Here is a 22,496-nt window from a genome sequence, read left to right as displayed (position 1 = left end):
CCATGTTGATTTATTTCTTTAGCCTCAGAGTTTCCTCATCCTTAATATGAGGTAATAATGGTAACTCTCTTACAGCCTTGTTGTTGGGATAATTATTTCTGACAAATTGTCAAGTGCTCCTTTTATTCTTATAATGGAGCAACTGGGTAGTGTAAATAATAAAACTTTAATCACTATTTACATTTGAAATGCAATAGAGAATTTTTCCTCTTTCCTAGCAGATTTTGGGCTTTTATATTTCTCATTAGGAATTGAAATGTGTTGGAATTAAAAGTTGGCAGGGTTAATCAGTACTGTTCCTCCTTCGTACATTCTATTTAGCCTAGCGTGCCTCTGTATTTGGGCAGTACTGACTGATTAAGGTGCAGAGAATTTTATGTCAGATGGGTGTCAGCTGAAGATATCCTGATGTTAACTAAACACCTAACTTTGCATATGTGACTAGATAGACATGCCTGTGAATTCTTGCACTGTGAAGCAGAAAGAGGGCTTGCACATGGGGATTTGGTATTCCTTGAAGGAGACCAGTGTGACTGCAACTGTGCCGCAGAGGGGAGCATTCATTACACGAGAAGATGCTTTAGTAGTTTTCACGGGCCAATGTGAAGGACCTCTGCCCTGGAAGAACAAAAACACCTCTCCAGATCCATATTGGAGCATAATTTAAGGCAAGAGGATGACAATAGACAAATTGCACCCACTTCAAAAGGAGAGTGTGCATTTACACTGAGTAATTGTTCTGAGGAGCTGAGAAGCAGGCATCGTGCCCCGATGGGCCCTTCACACTGGGCCGCCAGCACTACTGGAAGAGCAGCCTGCGCTCGTCTGCTCTTTCATCTTCTGCCATATTTGTATTCATGTGCGCTATCCCCCACATAAAAGAGCACAGCTTGCTCTTCCTGCCTTTGCTCTGTGACCTGCAGTAAAACCATTCAAAAATATATTTTAAGGCTTTTACATGGAATAGTAATTACGCCCAATGGTTTTAAATCACTTGGCATCTTTAAGGAAGCATTCAGAAGGTCTTATGCCTCAGGCAGCTGCAGCTTGCATGGGTCTTGGGAGGGGCTCTTGGTTGCAAGGTGTCCATGCTCTGGGTGTGTGTGTGGCAACACCAGGCAGTGACAACGGTGTCACCTGGGAAACAGGACAAAGTTGACCGTTTGGTGGACTTGAAAGCAGCTCTAAACAGCTCTTCTGAACGAAACTTCAGGAAATTTGTTCACTGGGTGAGCTGTGGGGTGAGGAGGCTGGGGTGGGCTAAGGGTGGAGAATGGAATGATGCTGTGCACATTCTCCTGTTGTCAAGGGAGAGTTTTGGGGCAACACATGAATCTCACCTTGCTGCCAATTTGTATCATAGACAGCCACAGCTGGAAATCTTCTTAGAAGAGAACATCTTGTGCTCAAGCACCCTCATTATACAGCCGAGGAGACCGTGGCCTGCAGAGGTGAGATGGCCTGCCTGGGCTCGGGTAGCCTCCTGGTGGAGCTGGCCTACAGTCCAGGCCTCCTGACTCCCTCCCGGCTTTGGTTACCTCTGCCCTGGCAAGCAATGGCCTTCTTCTCCTTTTTTTTTTTTTTTAAAAAAAAGAAAAATATTGTACATATTAAACAAAATCGGTCAAAAGAAACAGTAAAGTAGAAAGAATAAACAGAGTCACCCATAATCCTACTATTACAGCAACCACTAGTAATATTTTTATATTCTTCATCCCACATTTTAACAGGTTATTTTTACAAATTAGCAAACAATTGGTATTTTGTATCCCACTTTTTTAAAGTTTCTATTTATTTTTGCCTCCACTCACATCAAATTTGTTTTTGTTGTCCAGCATCCTTGAATATTAAGTAACATTGATAAGAGTTTGTCTTAATCATAAATAGAAGTTCTTTATAGCTTTAATGTAGATTCACCATTGGGAATCTTTTGTTATTTTTGAAGGTTTTGTTTTCTCTTTTTTTCCTCCTCCTCCTCTTTCTTTTCTTCTTAGTTCAGTTTTTTTAATGTTCTTGCCAAGAGAGCCATTGCTTATATTTATAATGATGCTTTATTTCAATTCCAAACATGCAACTTCCTTCATACCACACACAGATTCTTTTATACTATTTAAATTTGTTTTCTGTGCATAAACTGCTCTTTCACTCCCGTAGTTTTAACTCTCATGTATATGCTAATGATTTCAAAGTTATCCTCCAGCCTATAACTCTTCCACTAGCTCCTGATCTAGATTTTCAAATGCCTGGAGCAGTTCCTTTCTAATTTGAATGTGCATAGGAGTCACCTGGGAATCATGTTAACATACAGATTAGGATTCAGTAAATATGGGGTGGGGTTTGAGATTCTGAATTTCTGATGACCTTGACGCTTGGTGCTGTGGGTCCCTGGAACACACAGTGGGTAGTGAGGCTCTTGAACATGTCTCAAGTTCAGCAGGACCAAACTGAAGTCATCACTTTCTCTATCAAACCTGCTTTTCATTCTGTCTTCCCCTTTCCCTGTTAATAACTTTGCCATCTACTCTCCTTTCCAAGAGTAAATAGTGGAATTGTCTTTGTTTCTTCTGTTTCCTTCATCTACCTTATCTAATTGGTCACCCAGGCATTCTGAGTCTATTTGAATAAAGCTTCTTGAATTTGTCCTTTCACTCTGTTTCTAATGCCCTCTGGATTCAGATCCTTATCATCTCTCAGGAGTCTGGTAACTCTAGAGCATCTTGGCCCAGGCAATCTCAGTATGTATACTTAGAGCTATCTTTCTAAAACACTGATTTGATAGTGACATTTACATGTTTAAGAACCTTCCACTGTTGCACTGCCTACATTCCAAGTTTCTCAGTATGATAAGCAAGCTCCTGAAGACTTTGGCTCTAGCCATTTTTCCCCAGTCCCCCCCACCTCCTCCCAGAAGTAAGTGCAGTCTGTCTCCATCACTCCACTCACAGTTCTCCAAACTCACGTCCATGATGCTCTATCTTTGCTTATATGATTGCCACGGCTGGAAAGCCTTTCTTGTCACATTCTACCTAGCAGGCTCTACTTGGCCTTGAAGATCCAGCTCACCGGAGCCTGTGACTTCACTGGTCTGTGTTTCCACAGCAGTTGCCACTTAGAGTGTTGTGTTGAAATTGCACGTCTTTGATGCCTTCTAAATTGTAGGCCTGCTTCATCCAAAATACATCTGCATTAGCTTAGCATAATGTGGAGTAAAGTAGGTTTTCACTATTTGCTGAGTCAATGAAAAAACAAATGCTCTGTATTCAACAGGCATTAACTTTTATGTGATAGTAGTAAGGGGGAATGGTATCAGTCTTGCATATTGGCTCTGCCTGCTGCCTCATTCATCTTGCAGCTGCTTTGTCAACGCTGTAGCCACCACCTATATATGGTGACCGAGCACTTGCAATGTGTCTAGTCCAACTTGAGTTGTGATGGATGTGTAAACTACACACAGGATTTTGAAGACTTAGAATGAAAAAAAAGAAAAGGATCTCATTAATAATTATTGTATTGATTACATGTCGCAGTGTATATTTTGGGTGTATTGGGTTAAAGTATATTGTGAACATTAATTTTGCTATTTTCTTTTTACTTTTTTAATCTGGCTAATAGAAAATTTTTAATTATTTTTGTGCTCACCTTTTATTTCTATTGGCCAGCACTGCTCTAAAATAACAATTTACTTGTTACAATGGAAGCAACTCAAGAGTGTTTCCCAGCCTTCTCCCCCTCAATTATGCTTCCTAAGATTCTGCCAAGTATTTAATGTTTAGTTATGTTTTCAATTCTTATGAGTTATTGATTTAAAAATAAATTCGTTTATGTGAAGATATTACCGGTAAGCTGAGTTCTTCATGTTGTCACTTTGAGATGATTCTTTTGATTTTTTATCATACTGAATCTCAGGAGCTTTACCATATGTCAGAAGTTGATGTTACCTATAAATATAAAACTCAAAATTTGTGTTTGTTTATTTTACCATGACCTAGGTAGGGAATAATATTAAATGAAAAGTGAGAAGTCTTAGTATAAGATTTGCAATCCACATCCTCAACCCTGCTGCCCACTACTTCTGCTTATTCAAAATTATATACATTACATGTCATCATTAATACCTTCTGCTTAAGCATTATTTCAGTGTTTAAAGCTTAAAGATTCTATCACTTTAAAAGTTTTTTTTTTTTAACTTGAGGATGCCTGAGACAATTGTTTTTCTGATTTTCTATAATCATGGAATCCTTTTGCAGTGCATCCTTCAACAGATCTCCAAGTAACAAACAAATCAAAACAAAACTGCTACGGTTGAAGGGCAAGTGGAGACCCAGAGAACCCCTTCCTGCCACCTTACTTCTCCTTCTCTGAAAAAATGCAACACTAAGACAGAGTGGCAGGCTAAATTAAGGCTTTATAGATGAAAAGTCAGTGTTAACAGGTAAGAGTTATATAATTTTTAGAATTGGAAGAGACTTGAGGCACTGTCCTTCCTTTTGTAGGGTGAATGTATCTGTCATGCTCACACAGTAAACAGGAGAGTTGTAGATAGGTCAAGTTCTTTTCTCTCCCAGTAGAATCTTCTTTCTCATGCTGTCCTGTGATAAAAGTGTAAGATATACTCTTTCTTGAGACATTAGTATGGGCTAAGAATGATGTCAGCACTTCAGGTGTATGAACCTATTGGAGATAAGATGAGGGTACATATGCCGTGATTCATGGAGCGATAGCCCAAAGTGAGGATCAGGTGAATGCTTAGGAGCTAATAAATGTCAGTCTCTCTTCTCTCCTGCCTACTCCATTGCTTATTGCAATTCACTGATTAGGGTTTAAAATGGCACAATGAATTATGCAAAAATTGTTTCTGCAGGAGGGGCTGTCTTGCAGCCTAATACAGCACAGATGGAAAGATCCTCTTTTAATTATCATTCTCACAATACGTGGAAGCTTTTTGAGGAATAAGCACTCAGAAGTGGAAGTGAATGGCCTTCGACAATAAATGAATTCCTTCTGCAGAGAGGAACTGAAATGTATTTGTGATGCAGATGATTGCTCTGTGTTTGAATGCTCATCCGTGTCATTTGAGATTCATGCTTAGAAGCAAAATGTCTCTTGAAATACTTGGGTTTAGATGCTCCCACTGGAGAAATTACTTCTGTCCAGACTGGGCCAAACTGTATTTATTTATTTATTTATTTATTTCAAAAATGGTGACAATGAGTATTTAAATGCCAGTTCACTCCAATCAAGAAAACATGCAAATTATCTTTCTCTCTCTCTGATCCTTAGTTACTACTGAGGAGACTGAATTAGTTAGCATCCCTTACTTTTATTAGCATAATATTAATGCAAATGATCAGCAAATGATTTTTTAAAAAGAAAGCAGAGCCATGGAAAGCAATTAATAACAGTGCTTATTTCCTCAGTTATGAAGAAAAAACATTTATGATTATGCTTCTAACTTAGGTATCTGTGCCAACGCTCTCCCTCCTGGGCCTAAACAGGTACCTGTTTCTAAAATCAGTTATGAGCTTAGAGTTTTGACCTGCAGAGCAAGAGCCAATTTGAAAAAGGCCCAAATGAAACACTTCAGAACAAAGATGATGTGCTTGTATATAGTTCTACATGATTTCGATACCAATAAGAATGTGTACTATAGGTTGTATTAAGATACTGCTTTTTAAAATATAGGAGGAAAAGGTAAAGGAGTAATATTCATTGGCCAACTCAAGGTATAGTAAAGGATTGACTTAAAACTATTCCCAGGAAGGGGTTAATATGAAAAGGACACTGATTAATTCTTTATTTGCTCAGAGGAAATGGGCTTAAATTAGAGGGAAGTAAAGTTTAATCAAACAACAGGAAGACATTGTTGGCTCTGGAGAGAGCTTTATAAAATTAGAATAAGGCATAGCAAGAGACTAGAATCTCCCTTCTTCCATCCGCTTATTGTTCTACAAATATTTTTTACACTTTCTGGCATCTTGTCCTGGCCTATGTTTAGTTAGTTGTAAGCACTGCAGTGTGTGTTATATGTACCACTCATACAGCAAGAAGCCAGTGCTGCTCTGTATTGTTCTTTTTCTACATGTTTTATCTCCTCTATTAGAGTGTAGACTCAGAGATCAGAGGTGAAGCCCTGTGCTTCTGTGGACTTTGGGCATCAGCAAGTATAGTATGTACGGTACCTTGCAATTAATGGGGAGTCAGTATGTATTCAATAAATGTATGGATTGCAACTTAGTGATCTTTTTGTTATCAACAAGCAGGAGCCCAGTTTCTGTAGTATTACTCCACCAAGACATTGAAGTGTTGAATTTATTCCAATTTTACTATTCTGTTTGGTGTCTCCTTCATTATTTGAAATGGGAGATATACAATATGTGGATTAATTCCATTTTAAAACCATGACTACAATGATTTTTTAAATAAAACCTAAGTGCAGAATTCTGACTAATATTTGTAAATATGGAAAAATCAATGAATAGGCATTGTTGTTCAGTGAAACTTTCTATCATGAAGCTATTGGATCAGGAAGTTACCATTCCTGTATTAGATTGGTGGCATGTGAAAGTATGCTTAGAGGTCTGGCCAGTTAGCTCAGTTGGTTAGTGCGTGGTGTTATAACACGAAGGTCAAGGATTCAGATCCTCATGCTGGCTGGCTGCCAAAAAAAAAAAAAAAAGGGTGTGGTTAGAGTTACACAATATTTGTCTTGTAAAATCTGTGCATTTTACTTTATAGAACCAGCTTTGGCAAATAACTAAAGTTATTTATGAGCTGGGAACCCTCAACAGTTGGCCCTTAGACATTTGAGTTTAAATAAATAAATAAACAAAAAAACAGGAAAAAGTTCTAAATCTTGGATCTTTACCTTAGAGTATCTGACAACTTATATATCTCCATAGTCTTACCCTGGCAAGATAGTAAAAGAAGTTCTGTTTTTGATACTATCATCTATGCTGGTTTCCGTGCCTGTGGTACCCACTGCATAAATACTGCCTTCTGCCCTGGGGGCCATTACATGTTCTTAATGCTTTCACCTTCTCCTTTTAGAATTACCCAGACTGTTCTGGTTTCTCAAGGCTCTGTTCCCTATTTAGTAGTTTATTGACTAATCTCTTCTGAAGTGAGGGCTTTCTGAGACAACAGTTCTTCTACCTCTCTTTCCTGACTACAGGGGGCACAGGTACCAGACCTGGCTGAGATGTGAGCTCCCAGCAGCCCTGGCTAATACAGAATTTGGGGCTCAGAAAGTGATCTACCAGGTGGCATTTTGGGGAGAAATAGCAATCAATCAACCAGTTCTTTATAGGGACTGGACAGAGAGGAGAATCAAGGTATGGAACAAAGGGGAAAGCAGAGGAGAACAGGAGGAGTGGAAATGGGAGACTGGATGTGGAAATGCAACTGGACATTGGTTTAGCATCAGCTTCTTGTAGCGTGCTCACACAGCCTTAGCTGGGGCTGGGAGAGGACTCTGAAGGGCATGAACTACTTGTGGACTTTTTTTTTTTTGGCAGCCGGCCAGTACAGGGATCGAACCCTGGACCTTGGTGTTGTCACCACCACACTCTAATCAACTGAGCTAACCAGCCAACCTAAAAATTATTCTTTTTTGTTTGCTTCTTAACCTTCTTAACCTGTTTCAAATTCCCCCATGGAATGGTATTTTGAAATCAGATGCCGTATTGCTTTTGATTAAGTGGGAATTTTGCTGCTCCATGTAGGAAAAAAACCAGGTAAGTGGTAGGCTATTGTAAATCTGGTGATGAGCCTGAGAGGTGGGGTTGGGGGGTGGGGGGTGTTTCCTAAGAGGACAAGGATAGAAATTAAGCTGGGACAGGTTCATCAGCTTCCAATTTTGGGGGTTTAATCCTCTTAGAATTTTATGTGTCTATGGGTGGCATTTGCCAGAGCTCAGAGGGCCCATGACTGCGTTATATGATGTGACAAGCCCAGGAATAGTGTTAATCATGTTTCCTTATTGAGGTTTTTTTCTTTTCTTTTTTTTTGGCCACCTTCTGCATTTCCTCCCTTCACTTCTTGCTGCTCATCCCTTGTGGTTACTTTAGGCCTCACTGCCCTGTGAGACCTGTTCCTGTCCTCCAAACAAAGCTCAGTGGCTTTTACTGAAAACGCTTGTTTTTGCGGGATTTATTTTGTTTTTTCCTTCAGATGTTAAGGTTAAAGTCTCTGCCCCAGCCCCCAAGCAGTATTTTACAATTGGAAATTGCCTTTGGTTCCCCATGTTCTTATTTTATATTTCATGTATCTTTTAGGTTAATTGTACCCACATCTGTCTTGAGTTGGGTCAGCTCAGAGTCCAAAATGTACTAAAAAAAAAAAAGTGGTCTTAGATAATTTCACTTAAAAAGGAAAAATTGTCTTGTAATAGTAAAATATTGTATTGTGTGACTGCCAAAGACATTTAGTGGAAAACATATGGATGAATTCTCAGCTTGGCTAAATTATTTGATTAGCTAGAAGTTATTTCTCCACCCCCTCTGCCTCCCTAATGGGGCTGACTTTTAGCACCTGGCTTATAAAAATACTTCCTGCCCTTTTGTGGTGAAGCATTATCATATTTGAAGGTCATCTGGAGCTATCTGTAAATTACACTTTACAGGCTAAGGAAAGCAGCATTCTTTCTTCCTTTCCAGATATTTACCACGTGATTGTTGCTGTTTTTAATTGTTCTACTATTACTATTCACTAGCATAGCATTACTTTATAAATATCTGCTCCCTTTTTATCATCTAACATAAACACAGGCAAGCTTTCGCTTTTAACATTTTCTTCCATTATTTATCTGTGACCCTTCTTTTTCTGGCTGTTGGAAAGTTAGTTTTATATCCCTAAAGCACCACTGAGATATGAGGTGACTTCTCCACTTATTGCAATAGATGATCACAAAGAACCAAGAGGAGTTGAATAATAATGCCCACATCTCTTCCACAATATGCCTCTGTGTTTAGCTTTGGTTATTCTCGAAAAGTTTTTTTTTTAAATCCAGCTTTGCTTTGTGTTCATGTTTTTATAGGAAAGTTGATGTTAATGTGATAGAAAAGTCCTGCTGAAGGACAAGAGATTCGCCCACATGAAATAAATAAAAGCAATATTATATTCAGTACTATTATAATTTAGTATTATTTTAACATTAAATTTAAATGTTCATCATTTGGTGCTATGTCAAATATTTTGTTAGTGCTTATATCATGGCAGGCATTGTGGATCAACAGCAACCTTCTTTCTGAACTGGAGTGATGTCAGAATATTGTAATTTGTAAATCTGTAGTCATTTAGCAACCAGAATGAAATTCCTGACTGACATTTAAACACTTTTCCTGAATCCCAGGTTCTTAATGTATATTGTGAAGTCTTCTATGTGAGGGAGTTTGCACCTTGGTGTCACCTTATTTCATTGTGTTAATCCACGTTTAAGGCATATTGGTAAATTGTAATGATGACATTCTGAACTAACAGAAATCATGATGGGGACTTTTGAGTGACAAGTTCGGGAATATCAGGGGAGGTGGAAATACCTCTGGACTTCATTAGTGAATCTCTTTCTTCGTTTCACCCCTGAAAATGTTTTGAGAACTTGGTAGATTTCTCAGAAAGAAAACAAGAGCATAGCTTTGAAACTGAAAAGGCAAAATATTTGATTTGCCAAGAGTGGTAAAAAATAAATAGATAAAAGGTTCACAAAAATTTTGGATGCTGATAACTACCTTTGAAGTCATACGAGTTTTGTAAAACAAGAGCCAGGTACTAGACAGTTGCTGTGAGGAAGGTGGGCTCAGTCTCAGGAAAGAACAGCTTTAGTAATGGACCAGTGAGTAGGCTTCAGGCAAACCCAGGAGGACTGTGAGAAACAGATCAGGGGAGATCCCGGGAAGCAGGACTCAGTCTGTTCGTGCTGCTGTAATAAAATACCATAAACTGGGGGACTTATGAACAACAGAATTTATTTCTCACAGTTCTAGAGGCTGGGAAGTCCAAGATCAAGGCTCCTGCAGATCAGTGCCTGGTTTTTCATAGATGGCGCCTTCTCACAGAGTCCCTGTGGTGGAAGAGGTAGGGCAGCCTGTGGGCCTCTATTATCAGGGTACTAATCCTCTCCTAAAAGTCCCTACCTCCTAATACCATCATCTTGTGTATTAGTCCATTTCTGTTACTTATAAAAAATATTTGAAAGTGATTATTTGTAAAAAAATGAAATTTAGGGTCTTGGTGATGGCTTTACAGCAATGCAGGGGTCTCACATGGCAGAGAATGGAAGAGCAAAGAGAGACTAACCTCTTACATACCCTTCTTTTAAAGCCCTGAGAACCACGCCTCAGACCACCATTGTTAATCCATTTGCTAGGCATGATCATACAATCTAATCATTGCTTCAAGGCCCTGCCTTTTGATTACCATAATGGGATTTCCCATCCTCAACAGTTACAGTGGGAATTAAGCTTCTAATAAATGAACTCTGGGGGACACAATTCAATCAATCCACAGCACCATGAGAGTTAGGATTTCAGCATATGAATGTTGCAGGGACACATTCAGACCATGGAGATAACCTCAAATTATTGGTCTAAATCTCGGGAAATGTTTGTTTGAGCAGGGGCTGAGTTGAGACTGAGTAGGTAGCAGCAGCAGTAACAGCCAGGGAGGAAGTGCAATTCTTACTGCGGATGGAATGTTGAACCACAGCAGGGCCTGAAGGGTGTTAGGGACAATGCTAAAGCAGAGGTCATGGCCTGGAGGCCCGTGCTGGAGAGTTGTCTGGACCACACTGGAAAATTCCACCATATCTTGTGTTGGTGTCACTTATCATCTACCTCACACTAAAGGCTTGAAGAACGTGGTTGAACAGACATCTCTGATAAAGTGCCCAACAACAGAGCAAGGCATTCAGTAAATGTTTGTTTGTTTTAGGGATTGAGGTGACGGAATGGAACCATGGAATGTGTGCTTAACAAACTGTAAGCCAAAGCTTCTTTGTGACTTAATATTAGTTACAGTCCGATATGAAATTAGCCTTTCCTGTTGTATGTTTTTATTCTCTTTAGGAAGCCTCCTTTTAGACTAAACATCCAAGAATAGAGTCACAGAGACATAGAACAGTTACCTCATTAATTTTAGGGTTGCCTGATGACTGATTTCTTTATTGTCAGCTTTTCATGTCTCTATCTTATTTCTTTGTAGCTTCACACAGTTAAGTAAAAAAACACCTGAGAAATTAAAAGGAGGTTGTCATTTTAGAGGCAGCAATAATTCAATAAGTAATAATTGAGCAGCTCACAAGAATCTGCTATGGCAAGCAGTTTGCTTGAACCCAGGGATACCAAGATTAAAAAAAAAAAATTCCATAGATTCTTGCCCCAAGGAACCCAATTTAGTGGTAGAGAAATAGCGTGAGCAGATTATCGTAGTGCAGGATGTGGTCAGGACTGGGGGGAGGTTGCAGAAGTGAGGTTATTCCAGCCCCCACAGAAAAAGGTACCAAGATATGAAACTGAGTAATGACAGCTAGAAAACAGATCAAACTGGAGAGCCTATGCTCAGAATGCAAAGTAGCTACTGGTGTTTAATTTCCAGGTGGCTCTGCAGCTGGCCAGAACAAGAAAAATGCATCCTGGAGAAAGAATAGTAGGTTGAGGGTGTCAGGTGCATATCAGCCATGGTGACAACAGAGAATTGAATGAGGTGAATATATATCAGTGTTCAAAGATCCTGAGATTTTATGTCAAAATCCCACTACACATACCTTCCTCTTTGTCTTTAAAGATGTTTTTGACATTAGGATTCTATGATTCCCATTTGGCCACTTGTTGAGTTGTACCTCCAGTTGAGGAGGAAATAAATCTCCTTAGAGAGATTTGGGGAACTCAGGAATAAAGAAGATCTCACTTCTCAGAACCAGAGCTCTAAAACAAGAAAGACCAATGTCTGGTGGCCAGTGATAGCCCACAACTTTCCCTTTTATGTACATTGTGTCTGTACCTAAAAAGGAAGTGAGTTTCTGCAACTTGCCATGGATGCTTCCTGCATTTCCCACATTTCTTTCTCTCTCATGCTTTCCCTTTCTTCTCTGTACCAGACCTAGTGGTCACTGCCTATATCCCTATTCTTTTAGTGATGTTGAAGAATTATAGTGAAAGAAGCAGCAGTAACCTAAATGTCCATCAGTGGACGGCTGGATAAGGAAAATGTGGAATATATACACAATGGAATAGTCAGCCATAAAAAAGAATGAAATTCTGCCATTCACAGCAACATGGATGAGCTTGGAGAAAATTATGTTAAGTGAAATAAGCCAGGCACAGAAAGAGAAATACCACATGTCCTCACTCATAAGTGGGAGCTAAAAAATACATACATACGTACATACATAAGAAAGAGAGAGAGAAAGAAAGAAAAAAAAAGTAACAACAGTCCCAGTAATACGTTGAACTTTCTGAAGGAGAGAACAGAGCTGGGGTTACTAGAAGTGGGAAAAGGGGAAGGGAAAGGAGGTCAGTGAGAAATTGGTTAATGGACACAAAGAATAACTATGTACTGTAATCATGAATAAGCTAATTATCCTGACTTGACCATCACGTACTGTATACAAGTATCAACAGTCAACTCTGTACCACACAAATATGTATAATCATTTAAGTTTCAATTAAAGCAAACAAAAACCCCCAAACATGTGAGTTGCTTTTGCCATATTTTTCGGTGGAAGTGATAAAGCCAAGTGCTCAAAGTTAACCCTCAGTGGTGTCACTTATGGGCTTCTCTTCTTAGTTTTGCTTAGGTAATGCTGTGTACATAGAGAATAATCAGTTCATTTACTCATTGTTTTACTGTGTTTCAAAAGTGGGTAGATACTCTTTGAAAAACTACAAAGCACTATACAAGATGTTAAGTGACTTATTTTTAAAGAAAAAGAAAGCTGAAAGAAATGAATAAATTTTATTTTTCCCCCAAAATGAAAAGAGTAAGCTATGCAAAGAGTAAAAGAAGTAAGCTTATATGAAATATGAAAATTAACTTATTGCATCCTTAAAACCTTAGCAATTGGGTCGGATAGAAGAGATTAGGAATCCTTTCCTGGGTTCTGATGGCTGCGTGGGTATAGAGCTGGGCAGTGTGGCACTTGCTTTCTAAATCAACCTCTTCTGCCTTCAGGCATTGTCAGTGTTCTTTCTTCTTGGATGTCAAAGCCACTTCTAATAATTACTGCTTTCAGCTAAACAATATTAGGCATTCACTTCCAAGGGAGAAAAATGACTTTGGTCATTCATAAGCTGTAGCTCTTCATAGTCATTCAAATTAAGTGTTTTCTGATGGACAGGGCCATTACACACACAGTATTAGTACTTCACCATTTCATTAGAGTTGCGATTTCTTCCTTTCTTTCATTTCAGCAATGATGTTAAAATCTGCACATCAGAAACACACTGTTTTTCAACATAGAGATAATGTAGATGAAGCAGCAGAAAGAATTTTTAGAACATGAAAAATTTTAGGGCTGCCGGTTGCTTGGTTGGTTAGAGCATGGTGCTGATAACACCAAGGTCCAGTGTTTGATCCCTGTACTGGCCAGCCACCACAGAATAAATAAATGAATAATTTAAAACTTTCGCAAAACAAAGTTTCATTTAAAATCATGCCCCAGTGTGACACAAGCAATATTTTAGAAAGTGCTTTGGAAAAGTTTTCTCATGCCTTTTTAAGAGATATTGTTTGATTTTTAAACATATTTTTCTCTTGATAAGTGTAATGGTCATTTAAAAATGTGAATTATAGAGACTGTGTCAACAAGATCACTTTTGTTATGGCTATGTGTAATATAAACTCAGAAAGATTGAATCATCCGATGAGGAAAAAACGTAAATTCTACCCTTTTTAATCTATTTGGTATAATAAAGTGACCACTGAAGAAGAGAAGACGTTAATCTCGGTTCTACCATCTCTCTGCTGGGTGGCTTTGGGGAAAATTTAACCCTGGAGCCTCATTACCTCATCTAGAAAATGATGGGATAGGTTTAAATCTCTAAGTTCCAATACCATTCTGAAGTTTATGCTTCCATAAATATGGTTTTATCTAAAATACACTTCGTCATTATGGCTGATGATGTCATGATCTGAGTAAGAACCCCCCCCCCCACCGCAACTTGCATGTTAAAAACAGAACAAAAACAAAACAAAAATAAACTTTATTCTTCTGTCTTATATCTCACAACCCAGTCTCTTCTTGTCCTTTCCTGAATGGAAATAAAGGTAGGATAGGAAGGTCGGGGCCAAGGAAAAGTTTCCCCTTCTCCCCCACTGAAGGTATACTGAAAATCAACTGACAAGACACAGATTAATAGGAGAAAAGAATACAAATTTTGTTTTAAGCTGCATAGAACAGGGGGAAGAGTAGAAAAATGATTGCCCAGTAACCCAATAGGGTAGGGATGTTTATATGCCCTTCTTCATAGGGAAAAGAGAGATGGAGTATATAGGAGTGAATGATTTTTAGGGGGATTCAGTGGGCTTGGAGAACCATGGCCTGGGACCAAGTCTCATGGGCCCACGGAGCAGATTGTGACTAATAATGATTCTCTTGAAATACTGAATGGTACCGAAATAGAAGACAATGGTTTGTGACAAGTCTGTCCAGGTGTGTTGACAGACTTTAAGTTTTTCGTCCTGAGATATGAGTTAAAGAAAACTCAGAGGAGGACCAGAGGTAATTGTCTTCTTCTTTGGTGGGTCCGGACTTTAGACAGATAAGTAAGAGAACAGCTTCATTCTGTGCTTTGGAGAGAGAATTGGGAGACGGGAGGTGGGGGGAGGTCAGAAAGAGCTTGAGGCTGCTTCTCTAGTCTAGCGTGTCAAAGTGCCATATTTTAGGGTATCGACCTGTGAGCCCCAACAGAAACCTGAAAGAAAGTGTAGCCTTTTTAGAAAGGATTTTGTAAGAAAAGAAAACAAAACAAACACAAAACCAGGTTCTAATTTCAGAGGACTTCAAGAAAGCAGACTTTGGGCCATAAAAATGCCTCTGGAAAAGGGACAGAATTGGGAGACAGACTGGGTATGAAGTGTTACAATAGGACTCTTGACAGGGTAGGATACAAAAAAGTAGGTATTATATTGGATAGTTAAATACGTACTCAAAGAAATACCCCAGTTACAAATAAATCTACCTCAAGGTCGTTTTAGGAAGGCGGTGGGAATGACAAAGGAGCATTAAGGGAAATATACATTTTCAAATACACTGGACAAAAGGGAAGCTAAAGGTAACTTCTGCCCCTTATCCACGATGGATACAAGCAAATGATTAAAAACATTGGCAAAGGACGGTTTTTTAAGTGATGTTTTTATTCTTTATCATTATAGTGTAAATTAAATATAGATATATCATTGGAAGAAGTCCCAATTTTTATGAAAGGCTGCAAAACTAAAATAAAGAAGTAGGTCAAGAGTCACTGGAAAAGCTTGTTTGTTTCTTTCAGTAGGTCTTTCTGGAGCATTGCCTACAGAATTGAAAAGTGCTTTTGAGAGCCATTAGGTGTTGTTTTTGAGAAATCTTAGAGCAGTGGTTTTCAAAGTGTGGTCCAGGAATACTGGAGGTTTCTAGACACTGTTAGGGGTGTAGGAGATAAAAAAATGTTTCATAATTACACTATGATGTTATTTTCCTTTTTCATTCTCATTCTCTCATGAGAATACAGTGGAGTTTCCCAGAGACTACGTGGTGTGCAGTGTCATAAAAGATTGAATGTAGAAGCAGATGTGTGCATCCAGATGTCTTCTATTAAGCTGGGTATTAAAGACAGTTTCAGACATGTAAAAACAATGCTACTCATCTCACTATTTTGTTGTTGCTGGAACATATAGGTTTTTTTTTCTTTAATCAAAAGTGTTATTTATATTAAGATGTTTATTCTTCTTATTAAATGAATAGTATTTTTTTTTCAGTTTTAATATCTAATACTGTAAGAATTAATAGGTATGACATACTCTTTGCAGGTCATTGAAAAATTTTAAGTGTCCAGAGAGCAAAAAGTTTGAGAAATGTCCTAGAGGATAAATGATTCCTCTGAGGGCAAAGTTGACTATATTAAATTCTGGGAGGGCTAGTTAACAGTGCAACTGTTAGCAGTGGTGCTGGTTGGAGTGCCCTTTTCATGGTTACCTATGAGGCATTTCAGTAGAAATTCTCATTTGATTCCTAACAACAAACAAAGCAATCAAAGCTATTGTTATTGTTCCCATTTTGTAGATAGGAAAAGTGAGAAGTAGAGAAGTGATTTACCAAAGATCAGAGAGATAACTAAGTACAGCTGGAATCCTTTGGTACTTAAGACTCCTAGTTCCATTGTTTCCGTTTCATTTCGCCCACCGAGTTGACACCAGGATGAATCATCACTCTGCTTGCATCCCAGTAGCCACAGTGTAATAAATGGCAACCTCCACCTCCTGTCAGACCAGTTTCATATTCTCTGTGATAAAATAAACAATATCAATTGTTTTGACATTCACTGGCCAGGTGGAAAAATTATCACAGAAAAATGGGAAAACATGTACCTGGGGAAAAAATACGACAAAACAAAGCCCTAATGTTTATAAATGTAGCATGGAAAACATGCTAGGAAGATGAAAAAGAAGAAATATCCAGGAAGGGTCGTTGGGTTTGTAAAGTGAGTACTTGCTGTTTGTTGAAGGCTTGTAGGGTTTGTTAAGTGAGTACTTGCTGTTGATGTGAGTGCCCGTGAAAAAAAGGCAAAGGATGAGTAAGAGAGACAGAGAGAGAGAGAGAGAGAGAGAGAGAGAGAGAGAGAGAGAGAGAGAGAGAGAGAGAAGGAACCTGGAACAATCGTGAGCCAATAAGTCAGGTGCGGGTAATTGGTAGTTGTTCCTGATTTCAGCACCACGTGTTGGCTTGGATCTTTTAGAAATATAAAATATTTCTGCTCTGCACTTCATTACAGCTAACAGATGTTGCTTTATGTTTTTGGACGTACTTTGCAGAATGAGCGTAGAATCATATAACATACTCCTAGAAACACAAAAGAGGAAACCAGTTAACTGGCCTCTTACCAGGACAGTTTTAAGAAGGTCCAGACTTTAGCCCTTGCCTGTCTGAAATACAAAAGTAGAGTACATTCTAAGAAGAAAAGAAATGACACAGGATGCTTGTTGATATAAACTGAAAGAATGTTCACTTATATCTTTAGAGGAAATAAAAAATACATGGCCGGTTGACTAAAAAGGGTAGTTTATTACTGAATGGTTGCTGCTTCCCTACTCCTCATCCCCTAATATTTTAAAATGAAAATGTTTTCTTGCAGTATTTACCAGTGATACAAAAAAAAAGGTCCATCCTTTCCATGACTCAGTATTTTCAGGTTATCACAAACCTATTCAGCTTCTGAATCTTATTAAAGTCAAACTATTGAGTCAGTTTATCAGCACTAAGCTATTAGATTTTTGCTTTATGCCTGTTTTGAAAGCAGGGCTTGATGTAGAAGGTATATTTACGTAACAGTGGTGTTACTAAATGCCCTCACATTTTTCTGCCCATGCTATCTTAATGGAAATTTACTGGAAAATTCTTGCCAGAATAAACACATTCCTTCAGGACTGAAAGGCTTAATGTACTTCTAGTTCAACTGCATCTCTTTCCTGTGAGCAGATAAACCTAATTATTTGGCATTAGTCATTATACTTCACACAGTTGACAGTACTTATTGTGGTCTCCCATGGGCGCTAAGGGTTGTAGGAGACAGGAATAAGGTAGACAGCCTTACACCACAGTGAGAGAGAAAAACAAAAGCCAAGGGTAGAGTGTCCGTATATTTGACATGAAATAAACAAACAAAATCTGGCGGATATTCTATAAATTGGCTTTATCTACCCTGGGAAAGCAGGATTAAGGAGTATGAACCACAGATAAGTTGAGCTGATGAACCAAGAAATTTTTTAAAAATTATTTTTCATTTTTAAGAGAGAGATAACTTTCTCATTCACATTTGAATTTAAGAATCAGGAGTGAAAACTCTACTATGACAATAGTGGCCTGAGTAGTGTCTGCTGGGGCCAGACAAGGAGACCAGCGTGGGATAAAGAGATGTAAACAGGACGATTAGGGCCAGGGAGGGAGGAAGTACCCTTCAGTTGCGGGACGGAGGAGGCAAACAATGGACAATAGAGACTGGAGGAAAGAGATGCACAAACATTCTAGACTTACTCCTGTTGGCCCAGTCTAATATCCACTCCTCACCACCCCAAGGTTGCTACTGGGGAGAGATTACAGCGATTATTCATTCATGCAACCAGCATTGATAAAGTGTGTAGCCAAGGCAGAGAGAACCATCTTTAAAGGAATAAAACTGGCCTATTAGTATATTGTAGCTGAATATTCAGTTATGCTGCATTTATTTGCAGCAATAGGCAATTGAGTTCTTTGACTTTTTCATTATTTTTAATTTTTTGCAGCTGGCCAGTACAAGGATCTGAACCTTTGACCTTGGTGTTACAACACCACATTCTAACCAACTGAGTTAACTGGTCAGCCATTCTTAGACTTTTTCTAACAGACCAGTTAGAATTAAATGGCTGGATAGATTTGCCCAGAGTTCGGTGACCCCTCTGCCTTATATGGTGTATTAGTTCATTGCTGTTGCTTATAACAAAATACTTGAAACTGGGTGATTTATGAAGAAAACAATTTATTGCCTACAGTTTCTGAGGCTGCGAAGTCCATCTGGTGGTGGCAGTAGTGCCTCAGGGGTCTCACATTACAAGATGGTAGAAGCAGAGAGAGTAGAGTGAGAGACAGACTCTCCTTTTAAAGCCCTCAGAACCCTGCCCCAGACCACCATTTTTAATCCATTCACTACACGGACCTGCAATCACCTCTTCAAGGCTCCACCTTTCGATTATGATAATAGCATTTTCCACCCTCTTAATAGTCACAGTAGGGGCTAAGTTTCTAATACATAAAACTTGGGGGACACAATTCAAGTTCCAATGAGTTTTGGGGGGACATAATTCTATCCAGTACATATAGTATTAAAATCCTACCTTTTTTTTTTTTTTTTTGGCAGCTGGCCAGTATGGGGCCCAGCAATTTCTTTTTTTTCTTTTTCTTTTTTTGGTGGCTGGAAAATCCTACTATTTTAAATAATTATGAGAAACTCCAATTTAAATGTGAGAATGTCTTTATACTATTAAAGAATTTCATTTTATTGTATTTCTTTTTATTTTCAATATGTATGGTAAGTAAACCAATCTTGCAAAGTATTACTTCCAGGAAGACCGTGGGAGATAAAAGAAGAATTTGAAATTAGAATCTCAATATACTTACTCATTAATTAGTGTTCGTACTCAACTTGTATTTTCTTAAAAAACTTGTTGGGTGTAAAGGAAAGAAAGGCACCATAGCTGAAATTTCTTTTCTTTTAAGTAATTAGGTATAGTTTCTCTCTGTAAATAATAAAACAAAAGTTTAATATTTCTATTATATATGGGTTTTCTATTATAGGCTCCTTTAATTCAATTCTAGAAGTAGGTGAGATGTGAATTATAAAGAGAATATAATTGATTTGAAGTTATAAAAATTATTTCATTTGTTCAATTTATCCTTTTTTTCATAGATAATATCTAAGCGATAAATGTTTGAGATAATTTCAAGCTATTCAGAGTTGGCAATAAATGAGATTTTACCACATTTTAAAATTATTAACACATATAAGTCATGCATATATTTATAAGTAAAGATTAAAAGTTGCTTTCTGCATTAGTGTGTTACAGTGAACTTAATCATCTTTCTATTTATATTTCAGTTCCAAAAATAAACTGGAAATTTAAATAGTACTGCATTCATTTGTTACAGATATTTGCTATACGAGTTGACTGCGTTTGATTTATAAATATAAATGATAAATACAAAATAGTCTATAAAATTTAATCCCAGTTTAATTAAATTAGTCTGTAATCAAAGTTCAACCTATTAACTTTCTAAAAACAAAGTTTTGAGTTTAAATAAGTGTTAAAATAATTTAAGTGTAATATAAATGAAAATATAATTTACTGTGTTGCTATTTGTTCTTTACCCTACTTTTCTTTAGAGCAAAAACTGTTCATTCTACTAGGATCTTATAATCAGTAGCACCAAAAGGTAAAGTTTCAAAAGATCAATCTCTTTGGTTTTATTGAAGAGAACTTAAGGAGTTTTCATATTCTCCAGCCTAGTGCTATGATACTTTAGAAATTGTATTGCTTCTTCATGTACTAAAATGAACCACGTTTTCTTTTGAATTTTTAGCCGCAGATATGGCCAGTACGACATGAATCAGGAAAGCTCTACCAAAGTTATGGAGAAGCCTCCATTTGATCGGTCAAGTTCCCAGGACTCTTTGGATGAACTATCTATGGAAGACTATTGGACAGAACTAGAAAATATCAAGAAATCTAGTGAAAACAGACAAGATCAAGAGGTGGTGGTTGTCAAAGAGCCTGATGGTAATAACTAAATGAAACTTTTGTTGTTTATGTATTTATAGGAACTGAATGCATGGAAAGGAAGAGGAGAACAAACAGAAAATTAAAGATAGGACAATCAAGAAAAGATATTGCAAGTTGTCTTTCAACTTTATTCGCTTGTGGGAGATTTATGGATGCAGCTGCTGGATACAAGGGGCAGGAGTAAATTCACTTAGTTGTAGATATGGCTCAGCTTACTGTATCATAGACTCTTAGGGTCAGACTTGATCTTTGAAATCATCTAACCTCCCTTGGAATTCCTCCTGTAATATGCTAGCCACGTGTTCATCTGGTCTCTAACAAAGTGTAGGTGGTGATGGAAAACTCACTACTTTGCACTGATACTGTTTTACTGTTTTTCCAGTGGTCAGTCATCTTGAGTTGTTTGGATCTTTATTTTACTGATTTAAAATCTGCTGACCTTGAACTTTGACTTACTTGCTGTAGTTCTGCCTTCAGGAAGAACAGAACTATTCTGTTTTTACAGAACAAGTCTACTTTGTTTTACCTGATAGCTTTTCAGATATTTGAGGATAATTATCTTGTTCCTAGTCAAGTCCTTTCTAGAAGGAAAATTCACTTATCCCAGTCTTGGTGGGTGGTTTTCAGACCTATTGTGGTCCTGGTCATTTTATCATTCAAATTATAGTACTCCAGATTGGATGCAGTGCTGTGTGTTTAGCCAACTAATCTAAGGATGTAGGTTTGAACACCGGGGGATGGTATTAGAAATTTAACTTCTGTATTTGCTTTTTGCTTGTATTTGGTCCATAATTTCTCTTGAGTCTCTTTCCAGCCATTTTCCCCACACTCTCCATTACTGTACTTGATATTCTGTGAGGGTTTTTTTTGTTTTTTATCTGACTGGCCTGTGTGTTTACTTGATATTCTGGAAGAAACACATAAATTTTACTTTTTTTTTCTTCTAAATTTTATACTGTTTCTTTTAATTTCTTAAATTCAAGCAGTCACCAAATTTTTGATGCCCAGTCTGGGCATCAAAATTATATTAACTTTTTTTCTATACCTCTGCCATCCATGTATTTGTAAGTATGTTTTGTTGTATAAGTTGGTATATAAATGCCAAAAAGGTGAGAGCTGCAGTCAGTGCTTTGTGATCCACTAATACAGACGTCCTTCTCAAAGGGATGTCTTCTTAACAAAATGATTTAGTATTGAGTTAGGTAGTGAAATCTATATTTATAGGATTTTCTCCTTTGCTACAACATTGCTTTAAAAATCTACCAATAATAATTTAAAGAGAAAAATTGAGGATTTTTCTTAATTTAACATTTGTTAGATTTATAAAAGTATAATCAACTCATTCTTTGGATTCTCATTCATTTTTGTCTTATTCTTTCCCCAATACCAGTAGAGTCTATCTTATTTGTGATAGTTAAAAGTATCTCTCAACCTTCCTGTCTCACTGTTTCAAGATGGAAGTAGCATGTGAATGTTCTGCTGAATATGGAGAGAATATGCTAGAGAAAACAGCATTTACGCCTGATACCTAGGGGTGTATGATTAGCTATTGGATAATTCTCCAGAGTTAAATTAGATTCATAGATTATTGTGTACAATATGATCATCAAGAAGATTGGGAATATTTCTACATGCCCAGACCTTTTCTTAGATTTTAAATTGTTTTTTACCTCTACTTTTTAGTGCAACAGGTGACTCTGTAGTTATCTTATTTGTTTTCCTTTTTATGGCAATATCAGCTTTTTTTCTCCTGGCAATTTGGTTTTATACAACTAAATTGAGTTCTACCTTAACATCATTAATAATAATGGCTGACTTAGTTTTTATGACAGTGAACGGTTTATGTTCTCTGGCATGCAGAGTGCTCAGCACTAGATTATGTTTCTTGCAGCCAGAGTTATTAGTACTTGGTTTCTGCCCTCAAGGAGTTTATATGGTGTAGAAGGATAGACACACAGGTCAGTGCTATACTATCTGATGCAGGTGATTTTAGAGCA

The 22,496-nt window shown here is 37.7% G+C and overlaps 1 protein-coding gene across 2 annotated transcripts in view; it reads left to right on the top strand.

Annotated features, from left to right (window-relative positions):
• The window catches only part of ARHGAP18 (Rho GTPase activating protein 18), a 147,543-nt gene that overhangs the window by 43,578 nt on the left and 81,469 nt on the right, over nucleotides 1–22,496 (top strand). For both annotated transcript variants that reach the window (XM_063097094.1, XM_063097093.1), the window contains exon 2: nucleotides 20,300–20,496. In XM_063097094.1, coding sequence (XP_062953164.1) covers nucleotides 20,300–20,496 — 197 coding nt within the window. The remainder of the gene's footprint in view (nucleotides 1–20,299; nucleotides 20,497–22,496) is intronic.

Source organism: Cynocephalus volans, chromosome 5, assembly GCF_027409185.1.
Source record: "Cynocephalus volans isolate mCynVol1 chromosome 5, mCynVol1.pri, whole genome shotgun sequence".
Taxonomy (NCBI): Eukaryota; Metazoa; Chordata; class Mammalia; order Dermoptera; family Cynocephalidae; genus Cynocephalus; species Cynocephalus volans.
Note: the sequence above shows the minus strand (reverse complement) of the source record. Positions and strands in the feature narration are given on the sequence as shown.